The sequence below is a fragment of the Culex pipiens genome, chromosome 1 (genome assembly GCF_016801865.2).
Source record: "Culex pipiens pallens isolate TS chromosome 1, TS_CPP_V2, whole genome shotgun sequence".
Classification (NCBI taxonomy): Eukaryota; Metazoa; Arthropoda; class Insecta; order Diptera; family Culicidae; genus Culex; species Culex pipiens.
The window spans coordinates 984,299-1,011,309 of NC_068937.1; the positions used below are offsets into that span (position 1 = coordinate 984,299).

Consider the following 27,011-nt stretch of genomic DNA (forward strand, 5'->3'; position numbering starts at 1 on the left):
CAAACGAAGTTCTACGTCAAAAAATATTTTTCTCTGTTGATAAAACTTAAGTTCATTGTCAAAGTTGTATTAGTCCTACGTCAATGTAATTGTAGTTCTACGTCAAAATTATTGTAGGCCTACAAGATCATTCGAAGTATCAGTCATAATTATTTTGATCCTCTAAGTCAAAACTAACAAAGTTTTACGTCAAGCTTATTGTAGTCCTACGTTGAATCATCGAATCCTACGTCAAGCCAATCTGTCAACTATCCTTCTTGGTCGTGGAACACTAAACGCACCCGAGCATTTGACTTTCCCATGTGTGTGTGTCAGAAAAATGTAAACAATTCGTTGTGAATCCATAAACACAACCAACCAAGGCACCACTACCATCATCAAGTTCAACACCTTCTTTCAACTTTACAAAAACAAACAGCTTTATGACGTTTCGCATACGCACACCAGCGCACGATTTGCCTTTGCTGCTTGCCGACAAAATCCAAGCTCACTTCCCCTCATGCACGCACACGCAATACATGCGAACGAAGAGACCGTTCCTCATCCTCCTCCCTTCTTGTTCTTTTTTTTTTTTTGAAGAGAATCACTTGAAAAATAACGCCACTATAGGGGGCTTCAAAACCTTGGCCCGACTTAGCACATGTACCTTAAATACCTGTAGTTAATCCTCGTCGCCAACTTTGTGGGGTCCTCGTCATTCCGGACGCAGCTCGCAGGCTGCCGATCATCCTCCCGACCGCCCTCTGACCACATGTCCGGAATGCCGCACACTCGATCACCATCGCCGCCAGCACCGTCCTCGTTCACAGCTACCACTCAACTAACTCTCTCTCTTCCGTTTTCCCCCACACGCTGTTCTCTCTCAGCTTATCTGTCAAGGGGCATGACACTCAGCGGATCAGACCCTACAAATTGCTTGAGCGCTGCTTGATGACACTTCCGAAAATATTCCTTGGCAAACTGCTTTTATTTCTTTCGCACTATTTGATTTTTCCAACGAGTTGAATACCACCCTTAGAACGAGCTAGCCCACATCACACTAATACAACTGCAAGAGCGAAGCCGCCGCGATTAACTGTCAAACGTCGTCGGTCAAACCCTTGACCAAGCGATGTAGAAAACAAAAATCGCGAAAAAACTATCCAAATTCCTAAAACTGCAAGAAATCTTCACTTTCCACACGCAAATCTACACATTGTATAATCTTTTCACTACTTTTCACGCGATTTACTATAAAAACAACCGACTAAACAATTCAAATTCCGCGAACCGCACACCATCAGCCTCTGCTCTCGATGGCAGGGCTGCCAACTCTTCCGGTTCCAGCTTGTCCCGTTCGGATCTCGTAAAAATCCGCTTCCGTGCTGATCACACACAGCTCCTGAGCTGTCACTTACTACCCAGATTCCTTGATCATTAGGTAACACGAATTGAAGTACACCAGATCATTCTATTTGAAGGTAGGTAACACAAATGTTGAGAAATGCAGGGAGATGCTTCCGTGAAGCCTTCAGTGCGTTCCGTGTTTACTGCCATCGACTTGTTCTGGGAGACCTTGAAGCTTGACAGAAAGTCTCTTCTTTGACAGCTCGTTTCAAGGGGACCAAAGTTGGTCCTTCGTGAAATAAGAAGATTTTAAGCGTGTTTTAAACCGTTGAACAAAACAAATAAAACTGAACACAACTTTCCGTGCGTCGATACTTTTGACAGTCAATATTAGCGCAACCTCGCGCGTCAAACGCAACAAACCTTGCGCGCGCTGCAGCGGGTCACTCACCCAACCACCCACCCACACACATTGACAGCCCATGTCAGAGAACCCATTTGGATGGCACGGAGAGGCGATCAATATCCACCGAGTGCAGTCCAGAAGTTTTGTGAATTCGTCGCGTAAATTCCCGTTTCCAGTCCGGTTCGCGGTAATGTTTGCGTGTGACGTCGTTGGTCGCGTGCGGAATTGACCGTCGAGTGCGAAATCCTCCCCGCGGGAAGGTCGTCTTCCATCCAGCAGCAGCAGCAGGGGCTCTCACGGGTTTCACGGGTCAATATTTATCGATTGGTCGCAGCAGCAGCAGTAGGCTATGAAGGGGCCACCAGCCACCAGAATCATCATCATGTGATAAAGAGAAGATATCGTGTGCGAGAAAGAGATAGCGAGTGAGACGATTCATCATCGCTGCCCAAAAGTGGGCCACCGGGCGCTACTGGTGCGGGATCCCCTCAAAATTTATAAATATGCACTGCCCGCGGCTGCTTTGCTAGCTGAGCTGACCAACAGCAGGACCAGCGAACGGGAAGGCGCACGGAGTGCGAAGAAGGTGCAATATTTATTAGAACCAACACACACACACACACATACGGCGCGAGAGAACGGGGGGAAGCGCAACAAACGCAGCAATCGTAGGAACCATTGACCAAAAACATAAGTCAACATTATTACCTAATCGCGGCACTGACACACGGCTGCGGGAAAGAGAGAGAGCGAGCGAGTGGAGAAGCTGCTGAGTGACCGGCACTCACACACTCACACTACCAGCGGCGCAAAGGTAAACACACGCGAACATTGCATAATCAACATGAAGGGGGTGGGTGGGAGAGGGTGATAGGGGAAAGGGTGGTGCCACGGAAAGTTGATTTTTTGGTGGGATCTTCTTATCGGTGGAGGAGCTTTGCGGAACCGGCTTACTTTGGGTTTGTTTTGGATGCGTGACACATGGCCAGGGTTTCCGGGTGCTGCTGTTTGTGGACGTTTCTGAAGTTTTTAGGTTTTAGGGAGGTTATTTTCGGATTCTTTGAGTCTACAAAAAAGTTTTTTGTCTTTCAGGTCCAATATTTTACCCCTGACTCAAGGCGGTTCCCAAAAACACCCAAAAAGCAAAAACTAAAAATTTGGTTTATTGGACCTTTTCAAAAAAAAAAAAAAACTCCAGACTTACACTTAGGCCGTTGCCTTTTTTTAGGTTTACTAATTACTAACTTAATTTTTATTTTGATGTGATTTGTTGATGCTATTCTAAGGCTTTATTTTTTTAATTGCGTGTGTTTTGTGTTTCCTCTGTTTTTCAACACCTCTATTTGTGCTGGGCTGTTAAAGCTAAACATAATTTAAAATGCATTTTCTTGCGCTGAAAATATTTGTAAGCATTATTGAAAAAGTGAAGGACTAGGTATCAATCCTTCTAAAACAGTAATTTTGCCTTTCACAAGACAAAGGAAAATAATAGTCCCTAAACTTGTCATTCGTGGAGTATCAATAGATTTTTCAAATGAAGTTAAATACCTGGGAGTTATCTTAGATAGGAAATTAAATTGGAATGCTCATTTAAACAATATATTAAACAAGGGAATTAACGCTTTATATGTGTGTAAAAGAACCTTTGGAAAAAATGGGGTCTCCGCCCAAAAATGATTCACTGGATATATATGTGTATAGTTAGACCAAGAATTTCATATGCCTCACTTGTGTGGTGGCCAAAGATAAAGGAAAAAAATGCTCAAAATAAATTGGCTAAACTGCAAAGATTAGCCACTATTTCAACAACAGGTGCTATGAATAGCACTTCATCTGCAGCATTAAACTCTTTGCTAAATTTACTTCCTCTTCACAAATTCATTGAGTTGGAGGCATTTAAAAGTGCCCTGTTAATGAATCGTTCCACAAAGATTCAGGAAAAAGATTTTACGGGCCACTTAGAGGTCCTTAAAAACTTTAATCTGAATCCTGCGTTAAACTCAATAGTAGACGGGATGCCGACCAAGGCTAACTATAACATTCCGTTCACAGTGGACGCTAAAAGTCGCTACGAATGGGATAATGGTGGGCCTAATCTTCGTTCAGGATCGATTGAATTTTACACGGATGGTTCAAAAATGAATAATAACACGGGAGCTGGGGTTTTTGGCCCGGGAATTAAAAAAAATATTCCTATGGGACATTACCCTACAGTTTTCCAAGCTGAAGTATATGCAATAGTTGAATGTGCATATATTTGTCTCAAAAGGAACTACAGATTCACAAACATTTATATTTTTTTCTGATAGTTTAGCAGCATTGAATGCCCTCAAAGGGTATACCTGCCAATCAAGATTAGTTTGGGAAGGAATAAATTTACTTAAGAAATTATCCCAAAAGAACGTGGTAAATCTCTACTGGGTTCCTGGGCATTGTGGAATTTTAGGGAATGAAATAGCGGACAGTTTGGCTAGGAAAGGATCGGAGACACATTTTATAGGCCCGGAGCCCTTCTTTGGTGTTCCTGACTGTTCTATGAAAATGGAGCTTAAACGTTGGGAATTATCAAATGTGAAATCTATATGGAATACTACTGATACCTCTAGACAGGCTAAAAAATTCATCTTCCCGAATGAGAAATCAACTCGGGAATTACTGAAATTAGATAAAAAGAATTTAAGGGTGATCACTGGTCTATTGACCGTCCACTGCCCTTGTAAATACCACCTATTTAATATGGGGAAAACTGCAGATTCTATTTGTCGATTTTGTCAGATGGAAACAGAAACATCAGAGCACTTGTTATGCAAGTGCGGTGCCTTGATTCAAAGCAGAATTATATTTTTTGGGAAAGGGGACTTACAGCCCTCCAACTTTATTAGGTTCCGTCCCAGTAGGGTAATAGACTTCATCAAAAAAGTCGACCCTAACTGGGACAAAATGCAGTAAACAGGAGCTGCCCCTCACCGTTCCATAGTGATGGGTTAACCTGATTTGCTATAAAAAATGGGTCACACCACAATATTCCTATAATTGGTCGCAGTGGTATTAAGGCTCTACAAAAAAAAAGCATTATTGAACACTACGGAACACGGATTTTTCAAGCTTTATGGTCCCAAAAGCTACCCTAAAAATTTGAGCTCATTTGGTTAAGGTTTAATGGTTCCACCATTGACCCGAAGTTAGTGTGGAACTTAAATCACTGTGAGGAATTTATACTTATTAGCTCTTCTTAGAGAAAGTACCCCAACACCATATAAAATGTTCCTAGTCTTATGGTATAAAAGAGCTTCACCCGGGGAATAACTTTGTAGAACATCGCAATGCAGGTTGGAAACGATCCCGAAAAGATACAGGATGTTTTTAGGAGTTTTTTTTATGGTAAAATTAAAATAAAACAGTTTTAGCAAATTAAACAATATTTTATTAATATTTTTAATTTTTGGTAAATTTCCGTAAAATAAAAAAAAATTAAAAAAAAAAACATTACCATAGTACAAAGTTTTGAATGATAAAAGTGAATCACGAACACAAAAAAAAACATCTTTTTTTATTTCCTTTTTTTAAACATCCATTCCGTTTTCTGCGACCCCATTTTAGTTAAATTTGAATAGTTGAATAGATTGATGGCTTATTTTGAGAGGGGTGAAATAAACTTTGAAAAAAATATTCGCTACGAAACAAAATTAAGTAAATAATTCAAGCATAGCCCAAACAACAAAGTATCTGTGATTTTGAAAAAAAAATACAGTTTTCAAAAAAATCATGTCCCAATTATGTCCTCTTTCCCCGCTCCCCATGGGGTGTAAGTGGCACTTCACAAGCTAACACATTCATTACCTTTCCTTGACACAACCGGACTTGGACTGACTTGATCCTAGCTATCCCACCTCGCTCCGCAAAAAAAAAAATATATCACATGGTCTGATTTTGCTGAATGAGCATATCAAAAATGAGAATTCTCAATCCATGGGAAAGCATAAACTTAAGAAGGTGCATCACGTGCATTTTTATTTCAACGAATATTTTGAAGGGAGAGTAGACGATTTTTTTTTAAATATTGAAAGATAAGTTTTTCTTGAAACCAAAAAAAAAAAAATAAAATTAAAATTTACGACTAACACGAAAATTAATTTATGTAAGTTGAAAAAAACCCAGCAATAACAAATAAAGAATCTGTTTTAATCTAATCTAATCGAACACAAGCACTGCAAGTCCGAAGAAAATATCCTGAAAAAACTTGCGCTTATATTACGCCTTTCTTGTTATTATTTGCAATTGCAAACCTCTTTTTTAACACCTAAGCTTCCGTCCATCCCGGGATTCGAACTGACGACCTTTGGATTGTTAGTCCAACTGCCTACCAGCGACTTCACCGAGGCCCAGGGAGACGACTCCTACACCTGGACTGAGCTATCGACCTAACCCCTCTAGGTTAGACCGGGGCTAACATTTACCTCCCCGTCCGACGGAAGGCGTGATCAAACAAATATCGTCTCGAAAAATGCCACCTTCTGGGATCGAACCCGGGCCGACTGGGTGAGGGGTAACCATGCTTACCCCTAGACCACGGTCCCGGCTTACCGTACCAAACGGTCCGAATCAGTTAGGTGTGGTGTGTTAGTGTAAATTGGCAAATAATTATAGTTTTGGGGGAAGTGGAATTGGTCAAATTGGGATTTAGGAATAGAAAAGTGAAGAAGCGGTAGGGAGGTTTTTTAATCTGTAATATGGGGATGATTTATTAAAAAAATATACTTTAAAAAGCCAAACAACCCTTCAATTGTACCGAGCTCCAGAATACTCAAAACTTCAATGTTATATACAGTCCAGACTCGATTATCCAAAGACCTCGGAAAAATTTCAAGAAAAAAATTGTTTTTTTCGTTGTATTTTTTTTATTGTTAAGCTTGAATATGATATATGACCCCAAACATGCTCTAAAGTGATTTGGATTTTTTGAATCCAAGATGGCGGCCAAAATGACGGTGTTGAAATATTGAAAAATGTATTAAGTTTTGATATTTTAAAAAGCAATCAACAACTAAAATTTGACTAAAATGGGGTTCCAGAACTCGAATTTGATGTTTAAAAGTAGAAATTAAAAATAGCAAATAAAATATTTTTGTTCATGATTCGATTATCCGCAGCACCATATTTAAAAACCTTCAGATAATCGAGTCTGGACTGTTTACTAAAACTTGCGGAAGGATCTGGCATAAACGTCAGTGATGTTAAAAACAAACGTAAAATAACTCAAAATTTAATATTTTGAAAAGAAAACTATTTTACGGGTTAAATCTCATTTAAAACTTAAAATGCAAAAATAAACATTTTTAGTTCAATACAATAAAATTTCGGTGTTTGTTAATTCCTATTTCTTTTTACTCTTTTTTCAGAACCGACCCCACTGACCCCCGGTCGTCACTATAGCAACTCACAACTACACACACACTCTCACTCTCACTCCCGAACGCCCACCACCCACACCCGCGCCGCCCCATCGCGGGAGAGAGAACTGCTCTAGAACGGGACTCATCTTTCCGTTCACACTCACAATCTCACAACACAAATGCACGAGAGAGCGCGAGCGAGCGGCGGATGAATGACAACTGCGGCGACGGCGGTCATCCATCTTTGATTCCGCGCAGGCCAGCGCCAGACCAGCCAGTGTCGTAGTAGGCCTCTTGACGGAGAGTTGCGAGACTGTGTTGTTGGTGGGGCCACCACATCAGCACAGCACAGCACCATCGCAGTAAGCCGAGAGAGCGAGCGATTAGAGGCAGCAGCAGCATAGAAGCAGTGTGTGAGAGGGAGTGAGAGAGAGGCAGGCCTGTCGGTCGGTCGGACGCGGTTGGAGCGAGCGAGACGGGACAAGTTGTGGAATATGGCTGTGTTTTTAATTAACATATGCAAGTTCAATGGTTGTGGCATAACATTTCCCAGCTTGGGCGATCTGATCCAGCACATCGAGGACACCCACATTGGTGAGTACCCCGGCGGAAGAGCGGACAAATGGCGGGTGGCCACCTTTTGGGGCCTTTTTAGGGGTGCCCCCAGGTTCCAATTAGAGTTGGCCATTTATTGACGAAAATGTGTGTGTGTTGCTGTGTGGTGTTGCTCTCTCACTCACACACACACACACACACACACACGTACACTCACCATTGATTCCGATGCACGGCACTCACTCTCTTGGATCGGTTGGCCCAAAGTGTTAAAGTCGAGGCGCGAACCTCTCTCGAGCGTCGACAAAGTGTAAACATTGGACAAAATTGCACAACAAACCAACCAATCGGGTTAGATGAATGTTTATGTTTGATAAAGAATTTTTTAAATTGTAAACTTTTGTTGAGAGTGCAATTTCTTAACAGTTGGCCAGTTTCACTCAAATGTTCCGCGGACTGCTTTGATTTGCATTCAAAAATTCTTAACCAGAATGCAACACAAATAAAACATTTTGCATCTCCCCTTTCTCAGGGTTCGACCTAGAGTGCAACTACTGTCCATGTTTGTATGAGTAAGAGAGCCACCTCGCCCCGAGACATGGTCGTCGTCAGCAAGGTGTTCTGTTACTATTGTTGTAACTCTGAGCCCCGGTCCCGTGTTTTGGGGGGACCTTATTTCGCGGAAAGCATAAACACATGCACCGCGAACGACTGACGCGATCTCAACGACCAAGACATAGACACAAACACACTCATACACCCAGTAGAGGCGACAAGTGGATTTTGTAAACACAGCGCAAACAGCCGAGACTTGGGGACGGCCGCCGCCGCAGCCGGCTCATAATGTGACTAATTTGGAGATTATTTCTGTATGAGCTCATGGCCGGCTAGGACTGGCGGCGAGGGTTTGTGGTTGCGCCTAATAACTACGTAATTTAAGTATGGTTCAGGGTGGAATAATTTCAACCAATTTGGTCATGCACACACCTCACACATCAAAACTGATCCGGTGCGTTTGGTACGGTATGTCCACGTATCCTTTCTCCCCTGTAGATTTTGTGAAATGTGATCCGTTCAAAGAATCCTCTCTGTGGTTAATGCAACGCAGTTGGCCTGGCTGCTTTGTACTACAAGTTTTTTTTTTTTTTTTTATAGTCGAGCTTAAGTATGATCCCGCTTAGTATGACTACGCCAAACTGATTTAGAATTGTTAAATCAAAGATGGCGCCCACAATGACGGTGATGAAATATTGAAAAACAGCAGTCAATTATTCTATTTTGACAAAAATGGGGTCGCAGGCTCTAATTTGATTTTAAAATCAAGAAATTAAAAAAGAAAAAAAAAGAAAATTAAAAAAAGAAAAAAAAATCTTCGGAACTTCGGATAATTGAGTCAGGACTGTACGAATAATGTAGAAAAATGTAGAAAATCTTGATTTAACTCTGGGGGATTGGGTTAAACTGGGGAAATTGGACAATTCGGATAATCGAATCATGAAAAAATGTTTTTTTTCCTTTTTTTATTTTCTTACTTTTTCTTCAAATTTGAGTTCTATAACTAGATCAGTCAAACTTGAGTGGTTGATTGCCTGTTGCAAATGCATTATCTCCAATTTCATCACCACAATTTTGGCCGAAATTTAAAAATTCTAAATCACTTCAGAGTAGTAGCCTTTTGATTTTTGGTGAATTTTCGATGTATCAAACCGCACATTTTTTTTTTCGTCAAATTTTACATTTTTTTTAAACTAATAATTGCGTATCAACTGTACGAGTGTTGAAATTTTGGCTTGTAATTTCAATTTATAGTTTTTTCGAAGTATGATTTTTGCCTTCTTCCTAATGAAAAACTGTAAAGAAACTCGAAAAATGAACTTTTTAATTAACCTTTTAGACTCACCTTCATTTATGCTTATCGACTCAAAATCAAATTCTGACCAAATGTCTGTGCATTGGTGGAAGTGTTGATGATTGTGTCACGTTCCCCAGAAAACCATTCCCCCGAATACCATTCCCCAGAATGAACCGTTCCCCAAAAAACCATTCCCCAGAATGTATTATTCTCCAGAAAACCATTCCCCAGAATGTACCGTTCCCAAGAAATATTTATCGTGGTGATTATAATTATTTCCAAAATAAAAAAAAAATCCAAAATTTTCAAAATTTCTGAATGTTGTCAAAATTTCCAAAATTTCCAAAATTTCCAAAATTTCCAAAATTTACAAATTTTCCAAAATTTCCAAAATTTTCAAACTTTTTAAAATTTTTAAAATTTACAAAATTTCTAAAATTTACAAAATTTACAAAATTAGGGAACTATACCCTTTTTCAGCCTATTTCTATTATCGGCCTAACAGCACTTTGATAAAGAATTACAGCTTTCATAAAGTGTTTTTGACTGTTCCAAAGTAATAAATAACTCAAATAAAAGTGAGCAAGCAACTCTCCATTGTTGATACATCTGAAATTTTTTTTTTAAATTTACAAAATTTCTAAAATTTACAAAATTTACAAAATTAGGGAACTATACCCTTTTTCAGCCTATTTCTATTATCGGCCTAACAGCACTTTGATAAAGAATTACAGCTTTCATAAGGTGTTTTGACTGTTCCAAAGTAATAAATAACTCAAATAAAAGTGAGCAAGCAACTCTCCATTGTTGATACATCTGAAAATTTTGATTTAATAGCGGAAAACTGCAAAAGTGATGAGAATTGGTCGAACGGCTTAGAGTGATTAAAATGGGTATATTTCCCCTACCTAAATTTCCAATATTTCCAAAATTATTAAAGTTTCTAAAATTTCCAAAATTTCCAAAAATTCCAAAAATTCAAAAAAATACATATAATTTCAAATTTTCAAAAAACAAAAAAAAATAAAATTCGTAATCTTTAATTTTTTTTAAATTTTAAAATTTCTTTTCTCTTTTATTTTGATTTTTGAATTCCAAACTTTTTGATTTTTTTTTAAGAATTTTGAAAATGTTTTTAATTTGACTTTTTGACTTACCATTGACAAATTATGATCATAATAGATCGAAAAATCTCGAACGTGATGCGAGAAATAAAGATTGAAATATTACGCTCGAGTGTTATCCCTTCTTTAAAGAAAGAAAAACTTTACTGACTGATACAAGTTGAATTTCACCTTTAAAAGGGAGGAGGAGAGTTTTCCCTTCTTTAAGGAAGGGAAAAAATACTTGACGACTTACACAACTTTTTAAATTTGTTATCACTAGTCAAGAGAGTTTTTCCTTATGGAAACAAGAAAGAATACAAGAAAAAAAACTTTAAAGCGAATTCTGCAGATATCACAAGTCAAGATAGTTTTCCCTTCTTTAAAGAAGGTAAAATTCAACTTGTGTCAGGAGACCTTAAAAGAAGGAAAAATTAGTCAAATATTGTAAGTCAAGAGAGTTTTCTTCTTCCAAAAATGATAAATTAAATTTTGTCACCTTAAATCAAATTTAGAAAATTTAAATAATCATGCAAAATGAGCAATATGCCAAAGGTCCAATATGTCAAATGGAATTATACCAATGACACCCATAATCATATTTTAATTTTAACAAACATTTTTCTTCTTTGCAAAATAAAAAAAAAATCATTCACGGAAAACAAGAAATAAAAAGAAATTGCAATTTATTCGGCATTTGTATAACAAATTTAACATGACTGAAAAAGAAGGGAAAATTTCTTAGAATAATAGAACGAGTCATAAGCCGAATAAACATTTTCTGTTATCTTCTCAAGAATTGTTGTCAAAAAAAAAAAAGGAAAATTTCTTGGCATGGATAAAATAACCTTGTCTAATTTTTTTTATTTTCTAAGAAATTTAAAACAAACTAATATTTGAAACTACTTTGATTTTTCGAGAAAGAAACTTTTCTGGGGAATGGTTTTCTGGGAAATGGTACATTCTGGGGAATAGTTTTCTAGGAAATGGTATACATTCGGGGGAATGGTTTTCTGGGGAACGTGAAAAATCGTGTTGATCAAAAATATGCACTTGATTTTCTCGACTTTGGCTGAACGAATTTTGTCCGGATGTGGTCTACTCGATCCACTTTCGGGTCCCACAGCTTGATATTGAAAATTGTAAAGTTTCATTTAGTTGTATGAAAGTTATGATAGAAAAACTTTTTAGACGGCTACCAAAAAGGGGGATTTTGAACATAACCTCGAATGGTCGCCACGAAAGAGCCGTGTAGAGGGATGCCATTTTCTTAAAAGCCGGTATCTGTTTTTTTGCTTGACAAAAAAGGCTGCAGTTTTTTTTAATCCAGAAATTTATGTATCAGGCGAAATTACTATATAAATGTGATGAAGGCACCAAATAAAGGTGGATTGAGTAATTTTATTTTTCAAAAATTTTGCGATGTTCCTGAATGTTAAAATACATAGCTCAAAAGTTGTCTTTTCATCACTGACAACTTATGACACATTTTTGCCTTCCTCACCTTACTGAGGAAAGGCTATAAAATCACTCGAAAAACGAAATTCTTAATTTGACCTCCTAGACCCACCTTCATGTATAAATATCGACTCAGAATTAAATTCTTAGCAAACGTCTGTGTGTGTGGTGGGATGTTGATAAAAAAAATTGCACTGGGTTATCTCGGCACTGGTTGAACCGATTTGGATCGTTTTGGTCTCATTCGATCCGTCTTGAGGTCCCATAAGTCGCTATTGAAAATTATAAAGTTTTGTTAAGTACTTCAAAAATTATGCTAAAAAAACGATTTTAGCAAAAGTCCGGAAGATTGTAAAAAGGGTGGTTTTGTAAGAAACCCCATCATGTCATACATTTTTAGAAAGGTATTCGAAAGACCTTTCCAACGAGTTCAAAAGATTGAAGATCTGACAACCCAATCTGATGGTATGAATAATAAATCTAGTTGATAGAACACTGAAAGGTCCGCCCTTTTGTATCTATTTTGGATAGCATTACCCTCTAAATGTGAGGAAGGCACCAACCACCTAAGGGTGGATTAAGCAACGTTTTTAATAAATTGTCTTCATTTTGCCAAATACATCATTCTCATACTGATCAGTTGTTCCGTTCACAAGATACAGAATGTTTAGATATCATATATTTATGAACAGCTGTAAAATTTTTATGGAAATTTGCATGGACAAACCAACTACAAAATTTTAGGAAAATAGAGGAAAAAATGTTCCAACAAAATTGGCTTATTTTAAAATGAAGGAAATTTTAATGTATTTTAATGTAATTTTTGTGTATCGATACACTGTATATTTCTTGAAGAATAATACATTCTGAAAAAAGATGGTGGGAATCGAACTATTCTCTTAAATCGAACTTCTCTTAAACCTTAAACTGCTCATGTTTGAAATACGAAAAAAGCCTATGAAAAAAATATACTGTTCTGAAAAATAAGTGGGTCTATTTCTCAATAGAAATCGTTCTTGTATACGTTTTTCGCGAAAAGCTTCGTCTTTCGGTATAAAGGCCATGCTGGATAACAGTTCAACATTTTGAGAAGTGAAATGAAACCCCTTTCCCATGCACCGACATCAATAACAATTTCCTAAAAAGATATTAATAATTACTGTTTTTGCGATGGTATGTCGTTTTATCACGCAATGATATTTCGAATTATTTATCCGGCATAGCTTTTGCGGAGCAGAATAAGCAGAGTAATTCAAATGATTTAATCATTTTACTATTTTTACTAAGTGGAAACCAGGTAGGTACTTGAAATCTTAAAGATCTAGTAATCTTATGTTCTCTAGTCGCAAAACTAAAACTCAACTAGATTGCAAGCGTGTAAATATAAACCGAACTCATGAGTTCCACAACCTACTCCACGCAGTGCCGCGTGAGTTCCTCCCATCCCGCGATGACGTACATCGCTCCAGCCAGCATAGAAAGTGTGAGAGAAAGAGAGAACTAGTAGCAGAGTAGGTGGGTGGGTCAGAGTGGGTGGAAATGGGGGTGCAGCAGAGTGCAGCAGTGGGGCATCATAGCAGGCGCGCGCTTTTGAAGCGAATCATGATCATAAACACACACATACATATGGACAGAGTAGAAGGCATCAGGCCCGGCTGTTTCGATGATGATGATGATGATGATGAAGTGCAAATCCATTGATTGAAATGGGAAATAGAAACAGAATTGTTTGGGGGGATATTTTAGATAAACGATGCAGATTGATTGCGTGGGATTAGGAGGGTTCAATTTTGATTTTATTAAATTCTTTTTATACATTTTTGAGACTACCTGTCGATTCTAACTTGGATTTCTTGTCTTCTTTTTTTCCTCACTTTTTGAAACGCCTTCTAGATTTCTTAACTGCACGCGGTTTTATTTCTCCGCTGCGGCGCGATTACTTTTGGCCTTGGTCCAAGCACAAACTACCTGGCTGGCTGCCTTTTTTATTGGCACTTTTTAGTGTTATTATTATTTTTATTTCTAGTAGTATTTATGCACATCATCTTCTTCTTCTCATCATCATTCTTCGAACTAAACAGAGAGGGATTAGATTTTTGGTATTTAACTAAATTTTGAGATCGAAGTAGCATTCTTGAACGGTCTTCATAATATAGAAAGGCTACAATTACGATGACTAATGATATGATAAAGTGCGAGTTGAACACCACACACACAAATTCAATTCGATTTCTGCGTTTTTTTTTTTTTTTGTGGGTAGAGAGTCGAACATTTGGAATAGAACTGCGCAGTAGGGCGAACAGTCGGTCGGTCGGTCGGTTGGTGGTGGAGCAACGTTTGTTTGCACTTTGTATGGCGACGATAATTAGTTGGTCGACGTCGGTGAGTTGTGTCGAGTTAAGGTGCATTGTTTAATTATCATCGCGTACCATGCAGGGAGGTGACTTCGACACTATGTTTGATGTATGATGTAATACTTTGAAACATTTTAATCAGTCAATCATGATAATCGTGATGACGTTATTATCATGACATACTGCAACTGTTGATCGTACCTTGACTAATTTTCTATTTCTCTCTCCCTCTCCCCTCCAGACTACGACTCCCAGATCATCGGCCAGAAGGAAAAGTCCCAGTCGACATGCCTTCCGCTGAGCTACGTGCTCCGGTTCATCACGGACCCGTCCTCGCGGAAGGACACCAACGGCTCGTCTGGTGGACTGACCAGCAGTGGCGTGTCCATGTCACCAAGCGCCAACCTAACCTCCACCACGACCACCCCCAGCGGACTCAAGCTAACCCCGGTGGGTACTTCCGTCGGTTCGTCAGCGGCAGCTGCCGGTTCGGACTGTGGCGGTGGTGGTTACCAGAGCACACCTCCCGGCACGCCGGGCAGTACAACGTCGTCGTCGTTGCTGGGCAATGGCGGCGGCGGCGCCAACAATGGCACGGAAGCGACGTCGAGGTCGTCGGCGGCGGGAACAACGGGCTGCTCGTCTGGGGGTTCGGGAGGGGGTAGCGGAGGAGGCGATGGCAAACTCGGCACGACCGGATCGGCTGGAACCGATATGAAGCGTAAGATTGCCATCAAGCACCACAGCTACAGCATGTCCTCGTCGAACCGGAGTACGACGCCCACGGGTGAGGATTCTAATTTATTTTACTAATTAATTTATTTTACAATCGAGAAATTCAAGGTTCAAAAAAAAAGTTTAAATTGCAGAAATGTATTTTTTATTCAAGAATTCTTTATAACTTTATGAATTTAGGAGTTTCAATAATTTTATTTTCGTAAACATGAAGCAATATGAATGTTCTGTTGATATATTGTTTATACATATGAGCAATTCTCTACCAAAACCGGAAATGGATTTTATTTGTATTTTTTGATTTGGCTCAAACTTTGTGGGAGCCTTCCCAATGACCAAAGAAGCTATTTTGAGGTATCCATACAAAAATGGTACGTAAATATTCGAACAGCTGTAACTTTTGAGTGAATTTTCTGATCAATTTGGTGTCTTCGGCAAAGTTGTAGGTATAAGGCTTTCTAGGCCCAGTGAAAAAAATATAATTTAACTCAAAAATGACGAACTCCTCGTCACAGTGTCCTGATGCAAACAATGATCGAGCTGTAGCTGTCACATCCCTGCGAAGTATGTTGGCTGACATATCGGGCAGTCAGTCAAAAAAAGCAGCTAGAAGTCGCCTGACAAAAAATTTTTGCTAGAAAGAGATAGGAAACCTGATGCAAACAAACGTCCAGCTGTCATGTAAACATACTTTGAATGTGTTGGTAAATTTCTGACTAGAAAGCATTATTGTTGAAAAAAAGGTACACGAAAAAAGAAATTTGCAGATTTTTTAATCAACTTTTTTTTTCACAAAAACTCAATTTCCCAAAATACGTATTTTGTGATTTTCGAGATTTTTTGATATGTTTTAGGGACAAAAAACCGCAAATTTTTAGCAATTTTTTTGAACTTTTCAAATAAAGTATTTTTAGAAATGGTCACTCTAAAAATCTAAAACCTGCAAATATTTCGCTAAAATCAAACTTTCGGTGCCTATATCTTGAAAATAGAGCCTTTTATCAAAAAATCTGTAAAGTACTTTTCGATTGGAAATTCAATTTTACATTAAAATTTTACGACCATTTTTTTTTTAGCATGAAATTTCCATTTTTTCCCAAAAATCACTATTATTTTAAAAATTCATAACTTGGCGGCAGATTTTTTGACCATGTTTCTCTATGGCTCAAAAGTTGCGGGTTTTTGTCCCTTAAAACATATCAAAAAATCTCGAAAATAAAAAAATACGTATTTCGGGAAATTGAGTTTTTGTGAAAAAAAAAGTTTATTAAAAGTTTATCAACAATACCTACAACTTTGTCGAAGACACCAAATTGATCAGAAAATTCACTCAAAAGTTGTATGGGTGAACCAATGACACAAAATAGCTTCTTTGGTCATAGGAAAGGCCCTCACAAAGTTTGAGCCAAATCAAAAAATAAAAAAATAAAAATGGTCGAAATCGGCCGATTTCGTAGAGGGTTGCTCATATGAAATATTTAGAATTTTTATTTAAGCAACTTTGGAATTTTCCTTACACTTTAAAAATATCATATTTAAAAAAATGAATATTTAAAAATTTTATTAAATTTATAATTTTTAAGGAATTTTTTGCAAGTATTTTTCTTATTTTAATTTTAGAATTCCAGTAATTTTAAGAATTTAATATATTAAAACAAACTTTTAAAAAAATCTAACATAAAAATCTTCAGAAGTTTATAAATGCAACAAGGGGTGGTAGGAATGTGTACCTATCCCGTGTACTAGCGTGTTGCTCATTCTGACTCAGAGCAAGGGCAAGGTTTAGATGTAAGGGCAGTGCGTGTTCAAAGGGTTAAGGAAACCTAGTGTAAATATTGGTCAAGATCTGTTCTTAAATTAAACATCCACAGTCTAAAATCTTTGATTTTTTGAAATTTCCGGAGTTTTCAAAGTAAAATTTTAGAAATTTCAGAACTATGATAAATTTTAATTTTGTTTTGAAATCTTTGGATTTTGATGAAATTATTTTTACAACAGCATTTTTTTTAATTCGAACGATTAATTTTTTCAATCTGACTAAACTGAAGTTATAGGAATTTTCCTTATGCTCAAATTATTAAGAGTATCAAAAATTTTAAAAGTTTACAAAAATTCAAGGATATTTAATAATTTGACTTTTATGGATTGGGAAATTCCAGCAATTTTTTTCAGGAATTTGGAGAAGTTAGAGTATTTTTTTTAAATAAAAAAAATGATTTTTTTGTTACTGGGCAAAACTTTTTAAAATCGGTTGATTAATTGATTTTTTTTTGTATATTTCAATGCTTAAAATTAAAAAAAATATAAAATAGGGGAACATTTAGAAACAGTTTTTTTTTTATTCAAGGAGTTGCGAGATTCTAGCAAGTTTCCTAAATTTGAAATTCAAGGAATTTTCGGATTATAAAAAAGTGTTAGTTTTTATAATTTTTAGAATTCTGGAAATTTTAGAAAATTTAAGAATTTTTTAAATGGAGAAATATTTTTCAAATCCCAGTTGATATTATGAAATGTAAATTTTAATGTGAATAAAACCTGATGTAATAATTAAAAAAATGGAGAATGTAAAAATTAAGGTTAGGCTATGTTCGGCGCTGAACATAAGCGTAACAATAGGGAGAGAAGATCAGTTGTATTTGAGGCATGAATATTCAGGCAAGATAATTGTAGTTGCTGAGAGCTGATATTTTGATATTTAACAACCCTGGAAGGGACATTTCAACTTTAACAATGTTAGCAATGGATGTTTTATTTCAGAAATAAGAATTTAATGTGACAACGATTTTTGAGAATTTTTAGGAATTTCAATTTTATTTTAATTTAGAAAAATTAGGATTTTTGCCATTGAAAAATGTAAATGCATGAATAAGCTCTATTCAATGTATTTTAAATATGTTAAAATAGATTTTACAAGTTTATTTTTTCTATGAATATTAAAATTTTACATAATAATAGTTATTTTGCCCCATGATTTTTAGAGAAAATTTTGGAAAAGGGAATAAACTTGAAATAACATAATCAATAGTCTAAGGATCTTTTGAAATTCAAAAATAATTTTAATAATTGCAAAAAAAAAGTATTTTTCTAAATTTAATTTAAGAATTTTAAGAGTTATAGCAATTTTAGAAATATTTAATATTCCAGGAATTTTGAAGTTTTAGTTTATGATTTTTTTATATTTCGTTTTTAAATTTTAATATTTAAAATGCTAGATAATTTGAAAAGGCTTGGAGTTTCTGGGAATTTAAGTATATTTTCTTATTTTTAATAATTTATAGATGAATTTTTATAAATTTTCAAAATACTGGAAACTGTTAAGAATTTTTTAAATAAATAAAATTAGTTAAAGGAATTATGGATAAAATGTTATAATTTTAGAACGTTCAGTATTTAAGAGTTTAATAACTTAAAAATTCCCCTTCCAGGTAGCGAAATGGACGACGACGACATGATGGTGTCCGAGTCGGAGGACAGCAACGACTCGTGGACGACGGAGGAGTTCAGCTCGGAGTTTATCATGCGGTACGGAAGCAGGTGAGTTGGTGATCCTATCTTTTGGTCAATTCTGGATATTGATTTGAATCTTTTCTTTTTTAAGGCGGCACTCCTCCTCATCCGGCGGAAATGGACTAAACTCGTCGAACGAGAAACCGTTTGCGTGTCCGGTGCCGGGCTGCAAGAAGCGCTACAAGAACGTCAACGGCATCAAGTACCACTCGAAGAACGGCCACAAAAAGGACGGAAAGTATGTCGTCGTGTTGACTCCTTCGAGAGGTGATCCGGAACTAAGTTTCCTTTTTCTCATTTCAGTCGCGTCCGGAAGGGCTTCAAGTGCCACTGTGGCAAGAGTTACAAAACGTCGCAGAGGCTCAAGAACCACCAGCACAGTGCCCACCAGAATCCGTCCGCGGACGGAGGTGGAGGTGGAGGATCGTTGCAATCGCCATGCGCGATCGTTTCGTCCGTCGTGGCGGCGACGGCGTCGTCGACGCTCGGTATTCCCAGCATCGTGACGGTGACCACGGCGGCTTCCGCCGGCGGCACCGCCACCGCATCTAGTCAAATTGGTGAGTGGGTTAGGCTGGTTGGAGCGTGGGATGGTTGATTAGTCTTGTCTCAATTTTTAGCATCCGCCTCCTCGAGTTTGTCCTCGTCCTCGTCTTCGTCGTCCTCTTCATCATCCTCTTCGTCCTCGTCGTCGTCGGCCAGTTCCCCAAACGGTAAGTACGACAACCTGGGCATTCTGACGCCGGCCACGTCCCCAAAGCTGACGCTGGTGGGCACGGCCGCCGGAACCGCCGCCCAGGAGAACCTCATCCCGCTGACGCCCATCAGCCCGGCGTCAGCCAGTTCTGGCGGGGGAGGCGGAGGTGGCGGAACCACGACCGTGACGACGGCCACCCTGGTTGGCCAGCTGCACACCGAAGAGACGTAGCCGATACTCAAGAACCTTTTGTTGCGAAGGTGTTGAGAGTTTCGTTTCGTTGTGGGAAATTAGTGAAGAATAATACGCTTTTATCTATACCGAGACTCCGTGGTCACGTACAGAGATATGATACTAAAACAAAACATACACACAAACACACACACACAGCTACTGAAATATTAAATTACAGCAAAAAATAGACCGACAGAGACAGAGTTTAGAGAGACGATTATCGAGCATAACTTCAGGAAATCAAACTTAGCAGTTCACAACACAGAAAAATAACACAAAAATCTACAAGATATGTAAAGATTAATTGTTGGTAATATTAGAGCTTGGTCTCGGCACAGGTAATAATCCCATTTTACTAGCGATTCGTAGATATTTTAGGATACAAAACACACACACACAAACAAACACACACACTAATTTATTGAAGCAAATTCCGTACTTAAACAATTAGAGCAGTTAGAGTTAGTCGAGTTCGAGCAGGTTCCCTCCGTTTCCGTTGTTGTTTGCCTTCCCCCACCCATTCTATTCTTCTATTTATCAAATTGTCATCATTGTTCGATCTGTTTGTGTTTATAGGTTCTGTCTTTTCTAAAAAAACCCAATATTTATTTTCTTTTGAAAACTTGACCAATAAAACAAAACTAAAAACTGACTAATTTCACGTCTAAACCCCGGGTTGCATGGAAACATCCCAAACTGTTGCAATATTTAGTTCGAAAAAAAAATTCTTTCAGTTTGTAGGACCAAACATACACGTCATTGCCGACTTGACTTGTGACGGGACAAGCCACGCCCTCTCGAATAGTAGGCGTGGTTTGGTTTTTCTTTTGAGTCGTAATGAAGCAGAGTGATTTTCTAGATTTTCGCAACAAAAATGTGTGTTTTTTTTAAATTGAATTAATCTTTTTCTATTTATTTATTATGTGCAGAAAGACATTTTTCATAAATAATTCCACCATTCATACAAATTTGGGAGCTGTCCATACAAAAGGGCTATAACAAAAAAAAAAAAAAAAAACAAAAAACAAAAAAAATTATCTTGAGAAAATATTTTATGGAAGGTTGTTGATCGATAAAATTATCGTCTGACGATAACAATAATGGTTATCGTTATTTCGGTAATTCTATTGGCGATCATTTTATCGACGATAACAAACAATAAAATTTACTTAATCGAACCATATCATGGTAAATTTTCAATGCTTTCACAAAGATTTTTTTTAATGTAAAATTTCACAAAATACCGCAATTCTCAAATTTTCATTATTTGCAATATGGGTATCAAGCAAATCAAAATTCTGTATGCATTGTCAATCAATATTTTTTTGTAAAATACTCAAATTTTCATTGAAATATGGAAATCAAGAAAAGGGAATTTTGCATGCTTTTTCACTTACAAGATTTTTTTTTTAAATCATCAATTTTACCAAAATAATATATTTCTTTAAAAATATTAAAATTTTCATGATTTGCAATATAAATATCAATGCAATATCATATTTGGGTATCAAATGAAATTTTGAATGCATCTTCTTTATTCAAGCTTTTTTTTTGTAAAATACTCAAATTTTTCAAAATGACCGTGCTTTTCCAAAAACACTCAAATTTTTATAAATGGCAAACGAAGCGAAATTTTGCATGCATTGTTCACTTATTTATAGTTTTTTTTTGTTGTAAAATTCCGTATTTTTCATTAAATATTCTAATAAAATGAAAATTTATACTAATTTTGCTTCGTTTGATTCCCATATTGCGAATTATGGAAATCTGAGTATTTTCGAAAAAAATGAGGTATTTTGTGAAATTCTACATTATAAAAAAATACAGTATTTTGTGAAAATTTTAGAGTTTACCAAAAAAAAATCTAATAAAGTCAAATTGCATACAAAATGTTGCTTCGTTTGATACCCATATTGTAAATTATGAAAACATATAAATTTTCGAGATATACCGTATTTTGTGAGAATTGAAGTAAAAAACTCAAAATTCCGCTTCGTATGATACCCATACTACGAATTATAAAAATTTGAGTACACTCAACCCCCTAATTTGTACCCCGTTTTTCTAAACAATTTTTGTCAAGGAACTATTGAAATGATTTTCAATAAAAAAAAAATAATTTTAATATCATTTTTTTTAATATTCTTTCTAAGTTGAGCTATTCATTTACAAAAGTCAAAATAATGAGTTTTAATTTTTAAACGTTATTTTTTTTATTGATTAACAATCAAAAACCTGTATCTAAGAAAAAAACTCTCTGATCGAATTGGTGTCTTCCGCAAAGTTGTAGGCTATGATCCGGACTACTCGGAAAAATGGTTACACTCAAAAAATTACTCATAGAAATAGTCCAAATTACTGAAATTAAATAATTCAAATCATATTTTTGTCTATGGACCAAAAATGGTCAACTTATGAAAGTGTTTTTTTTTACAATTAGGAATATTTTAAAAAGAATTGAAAAAAAACAGAATTTTCACAAAAAAAAAAAATCAAAATTTAGAATCGGGTTTGCAATCGAAAAGTATGGCTCATCATTCTCTTACTATTGATACTGATTTTTACAAAATAAATTCTCTTTTACTGTCTATTGTTTTCAATCTTCACCCTTTTTTCAAACAAGTGAGGTTTGAGCCCTTACTCAATTTATGGAATGGTTAAAGGATTAACACAAATATTACTATTGTACTTTTGAAAAACTTTTATAAAATGCTTAGGACCAAAAATTGTAACAAAACACCGCGACAAAAGAAATAGCAACATATAAACACGACTCAACACTAGGAAAGATTTCAGGAGAAACAATACACAGTAAAATAACAACTAGTTTTTGAATTCAATCTAAAATAAAACAGTTTTTGCTTTAATGAAAGTTGATAGGCACACTATAAATGGTTAGGCGCTTATACTTACATCAAACCCTACGTAATGTACCACCCCCGGCCGAGTTAAAATGCGTAACCGGAAAAGAAGGTGTGCATGCCTGGCACGAACACTCAAAGCGTGTTCTAGCGTGCTGCTCGTACTGACTCAGAGCAAGGGTGAGATGTAGGTGTAAGGGCAGTGCGTGTTCGTCGGGAACCTAGTGCATAAGATCGGTCAAGGCCCGTTCTTACACTGAAAATTGCGAATTGCGAATTGCGAAAAAAAAAAAAAAATCAAAATTTAGAATCGGGTTTGCAATCGAAAAGTATGACTTTGCAGTTCCGTGGTGAAATAAATTACTTTTCCTCGAATTCTGGAATGACGAAACTGCCATCTTTTCATCATTTAAAATGACAGTGCTGAAAAGTACGTTTCAGCATCATTTTGAGTGCTGAAACGTTCAACTTAAAAAAAGTATTTATTCTTCTTTCTGTTTTTGTTTATATTTCAGTTTTATTTTAAACATAAGCAGCAGTTTTGTGAGAATTAGGGGAACAGCATCTAATTCCAGCGTGCCTCTAATGTTGCCATATCAGCATTTTGACGTACAATTACAGCTCATGAAACGCGTTTTCAACTGAAATCGAATTATAAATATTTTAATTGGACGTATAAATAGGTTTACAAAATTAGTTGTTTAAATCGTGAAAATCAAAAATATATTGATGGAGTTAGGAGCGAGTGCCTAACCTGCCAAACATACGAGAATTTTCCCTACTCTAAATTCGAATGCATTCCAAAGAATTTTATATTCTTTGATTTTTTTAATTCTTGTTGTTGTAATGTTTTTTTGTGAGTTTTCCTTCCTTTCAAACAAAAAAAAGCTGATATTAAAATGTTTTTAAAAAGAAATCTGGGATAAACAAGGTTTTTTTCAGAATTTTATGTCCATCCAGAATAATTGACTTAATGAAAAACCTGCGAGATGTTTCATCTGTCGTAGGCTCAATTTGAAAGAACCAAAAAAACATCGTTCAAACTTTTGTCTAATTTCGAACTTGCGTCATACCTTTTGGTTTGGATATGTTCCTAAAAATACTTTTTTTTAAACAAAAAAGTCATAATTTTGTGACCAAATTTTGGATTCGCTTCGCTTGGAGACGGTGATTTTAGCGGATTGCAGACTGGATTTCGCCATGTAGATATGATGATTTTCCAGAATAGATTGCCTATGAATTAATAATTGGGAATATCAGCCGCACTAGGGACAAGGAAAGGAATTTGAAAGGCGGGAAGAGTTTTTGCTCTACTTTTTTAAGTGGACAAGGGAAAATCTCCACTCGCTCTAAGCAAGCGTTGCGACCAATGTGTTTAAGGGTTATAGTTTTAATCTCCAGGCAAGCTGTCAAGACAATTCCCGCTCGTGACCAAAAAGGGTTCTTTTGACATATGGCATGGACAAGGATTCATTCAAATAAAAAAAATAAATTAAACATCTTAAAAAAAAACTGCGAATATCTAGAGAATTACTCTTCTAACGACCATCCAAGAAGACATGGTTTAGTCCAAAGTGTGCGAGTTTTTTTTTTCTCCCACCCCCAGCCTACTACACCGCAAGAAAAGAAAACAAATCACATAAGAATAAAAAAAACAAGTTAAAACCTACAAATATATCAAAGAAAAATAACCAGAATTCAGATCTCAGATTCTCGTTCGCTTCGGTAACGCTTGTGTGTAAGCTCCTTAAAAACTTGCAAACGTGTAACAACTGCATCAAAATAAAAGAAAAGCACGAGCGACACGAGCAAGCGCACGTGATTAAATGTTAAAAAGAAATGAAATGAAAGATAAGTGAATGCTAATGATACCAAATTTAAGCTGTAGGAAATCTAGACTAAAAGCGCGTACATGTTTTTTTTTTCATTCTCTAATTGCTGTGGTGCAACTGTTTGTAAGATCCTTCGGTTGTGAATGGGAAGAAATAAGCAAAACAGAAAATGATACGAGATAAAACAAACTATTGAGAGGCTATTGCGGAAAAAAATAAGAAAATTTTGGACGAAAGTTGAGCAATCACTTTCGGTCAGAAATGTTAATAAAAAAAAACAAATGCTCAATAATAGAATCAGTATCACTTACGCGCTAACACAAATACACTCACCAACACATACACTGTGAAACTAGTTCATTTTCTCACTTATTGAGAGAAAAAAAAAAAAATACACACAAAAGAAGAGAAAAACGCGCCTCATCGATCGTTCATAAAAAAAAAAAACATTAATTTGTGTTGATTAAAATGCTGTGATTTTTACAACCTTCCTATTTTTATACGTTCAAAACCGATTTCCCCTTTCCTGTTTCATTTTTGCGTGTAAAATATATTTCCCCTCCAAAATCCTAACCTCTGTATAAAAAAATGTGTAAACCACGCTGTAAATTGTAAATTATTAAATTCCTCTCCGTCTCGCTCCCATCCACACTATCTATTTATTAAATGTGTCCCCTTTTCCCCTTCAACGAAGCTGTTTTCCCCCTTCTCCCCCTCACGTCTGTTATACTTGTTGGTAAAGTAGTAGTCGATTATGTCCTTTTTAGTGGTTAAGAAATAACAAAATAATGAAATAAAAAACGCATTAGGAAAAATAAGTCGCCCGAAAAAAAAATCACATCACCACCGCCATAAATGTGTTTTTTGTTTGTTCTTCTAGTTTGCTGCACGTTGAAAGTATTAACCATTCTATTGTTCTCTTGCACGCGCAACTGCGCGCGTTTGTCATGGCTACTTGGATGAAACGTTCAACTAGGTAGGCCTTGATTTTTTTTTCCTAGCTGAATGCTTAAGATTTCTGTTGCTTTGAAAACAACTCTCTGTCAATGTGCAATATATTTATTTCTCTTCCTCTAACTTTTTCAAAACTTTAATTTTTTACATTTTTTTTCCACTCTAAAACTAATTTTGTTCGACGACGAAAAAAATCGCTTTCTGCATAGGGACAAGTTTGAACCTTTTCCAGAAATATCCAAATTTGCAAGCAAAACAAAAAAAGCACTAACATTTACTGAAAAGTAAACTAAAAACAATATTACAAATGCGCGGCTAAACGAAATAAATAAGAAGAAGAAGAATAAAAAAAATGAGCGAGTAAGGTGAAAAGTGAAAAACTTTATAGCTAGTCAAATTTTATGTTATTAACTGTAATTACGTTTTATCACACGTGTAAAACTATAAGCAAAAAAATAGGTATAAAAAAGAAACGATACAACACAACACATAAGCGAAGTAATGAAAAGGAGAAGAAGAAGAAAAAAAAACTATTAAATTTAACGAAATATTACTTCTATAAATTGAGGAAAAAGTCTTTTAGTCGTCTTTTAATGAAATTATAAGAGTAAATAAGAAGTTTAAAATATTTATTTAAATTAATTGCAAAAACAACAACAACAGCAACATACTACAAAGAGAGATGATACACACACACATACACACACGAGAAAGCTAAAAAAATACACAAAAAAGCTAATTTAAAACAAAAATATTGTATAGAACAGCAACAACCTGCAAGAAAACAAACAAAAAAAACTATATCTCTGTATGTCATATTGTCATATTTATTGATATGATGCTATAGACGACGCGATGGGTCGATTCACGCGAGAAAAAGGAAACAATAAAGAAAATGAGTAAAAAAATATATGTTTGACGGTTTGTCAGTTAATCCGAAAGTTCCAACTATTTTTTCTCTTTGAAATATTTTTTTGAAGAAAAGATGTCCATTCAATGTTATTAGAAAATGAAAAAAAATCTGATATTTAACATTTTTTTTTGCGTGACATCAATAATACTACTTATCCAAAAATAAATCCAACAACGTTTAAAAAATATTTGATTTGTACAAAAGTAAAAAGATTGCTTAGCAAATATTTTTCAAAACTACAAATTGATCAAAAACCTTAGTTGATCAACATTCAAGATTGACATAATTATTATTTAAAAAAGGATATTTTGTGAAAATTTTAGTTCTTCACTCCAAAAACTCTAAACTAAACTAGTGAAAATGCATACCAAATTTCGAATCGTTAGATAAAAAGACAAAAATAACCAAAATGACGAAATTGACAAAAATGACCCAAATGACCAAAATAACCAAAATGACCAAAATGACCAAAATTACCAAAATGACCAAAATGATCAAAATGATCAAAATGATCAAATTGGTCAAAATGACCAAAATAACCAAACTGACCAAAATGACCAAAATGACCAAAATGACCAAATTGACCAAAATGACCGAAATGACCAAAATTACCAAAATGAACAAAATGACCAAATTGACCAAAATGATCAAATTGGTCACAATGACCAAAATGATCAAAATTGCCAAAATGACCAAAATGACCAAAATGATCAAATTGGTCACAATGACCAAAATGATCAAAATTGCCAAAATGATCAAAATGATCAAATTGGTCGAAATGACCAAAATGACCAAATTGACCAAAATGATCAAATTGGTCAAAATGACCAG

At 35.9% G+C, this 27,011-nt stretch overlaps 1 protein-coding gene across 3 annotated transcripts; it reads left to right on the top strand.

Moving 5' to 3' along the window:
• Window positions 1-1,804: 1,804 nt before the first annotated feature.
• Window positions 1,805-25,973, top strand: LOC120424291 (uncharacterized protein DDB_G0271670-like). 3 transcript variants are annotated; one of them, XM_039588370.2, is made up of 7 exons: window positions 1,805-2,546; window positions 7,132-7,719; window positions 14,689-15,234; window positions 18,608-18,716; window positions 18,781-18,927; window positions 18,993-19,249; window positions 19,310-25,973. In XM_039588370.2, the coding sequence occupies exons 2-7, from the start codon at window positions 7,620-7,622 to the stop codon at window positions 19,615-19,617; spliced, it is 1,467 nt and encodes a 488-aa protein (XP_039444304.1). In that variant the 5' UTR covers window positions 1,805-2,546; window positions 7,132-7,619; the 3' UTR covers window positions 19,618-25,973. The 3 variants fall into 3 exon arrangements, with proteins under 3 accessions (XP_039444304.1, XP_039444307.1, XP_039444305.1); XM_039588373.2 differs by lacking the exons at window positions 1,805-2,546; window positions 7,132-7,719 and adding an exon at window positions 14,368-14,475; XM_039588371.2 differs by lacking the exons at window positions 1,805-2,546; window positions 7,132-7,719 and adding an exon at window positions 14,404-14,556.
• Window positions 25,974-27,011: the final 1,038 nt, after the last annotated feature.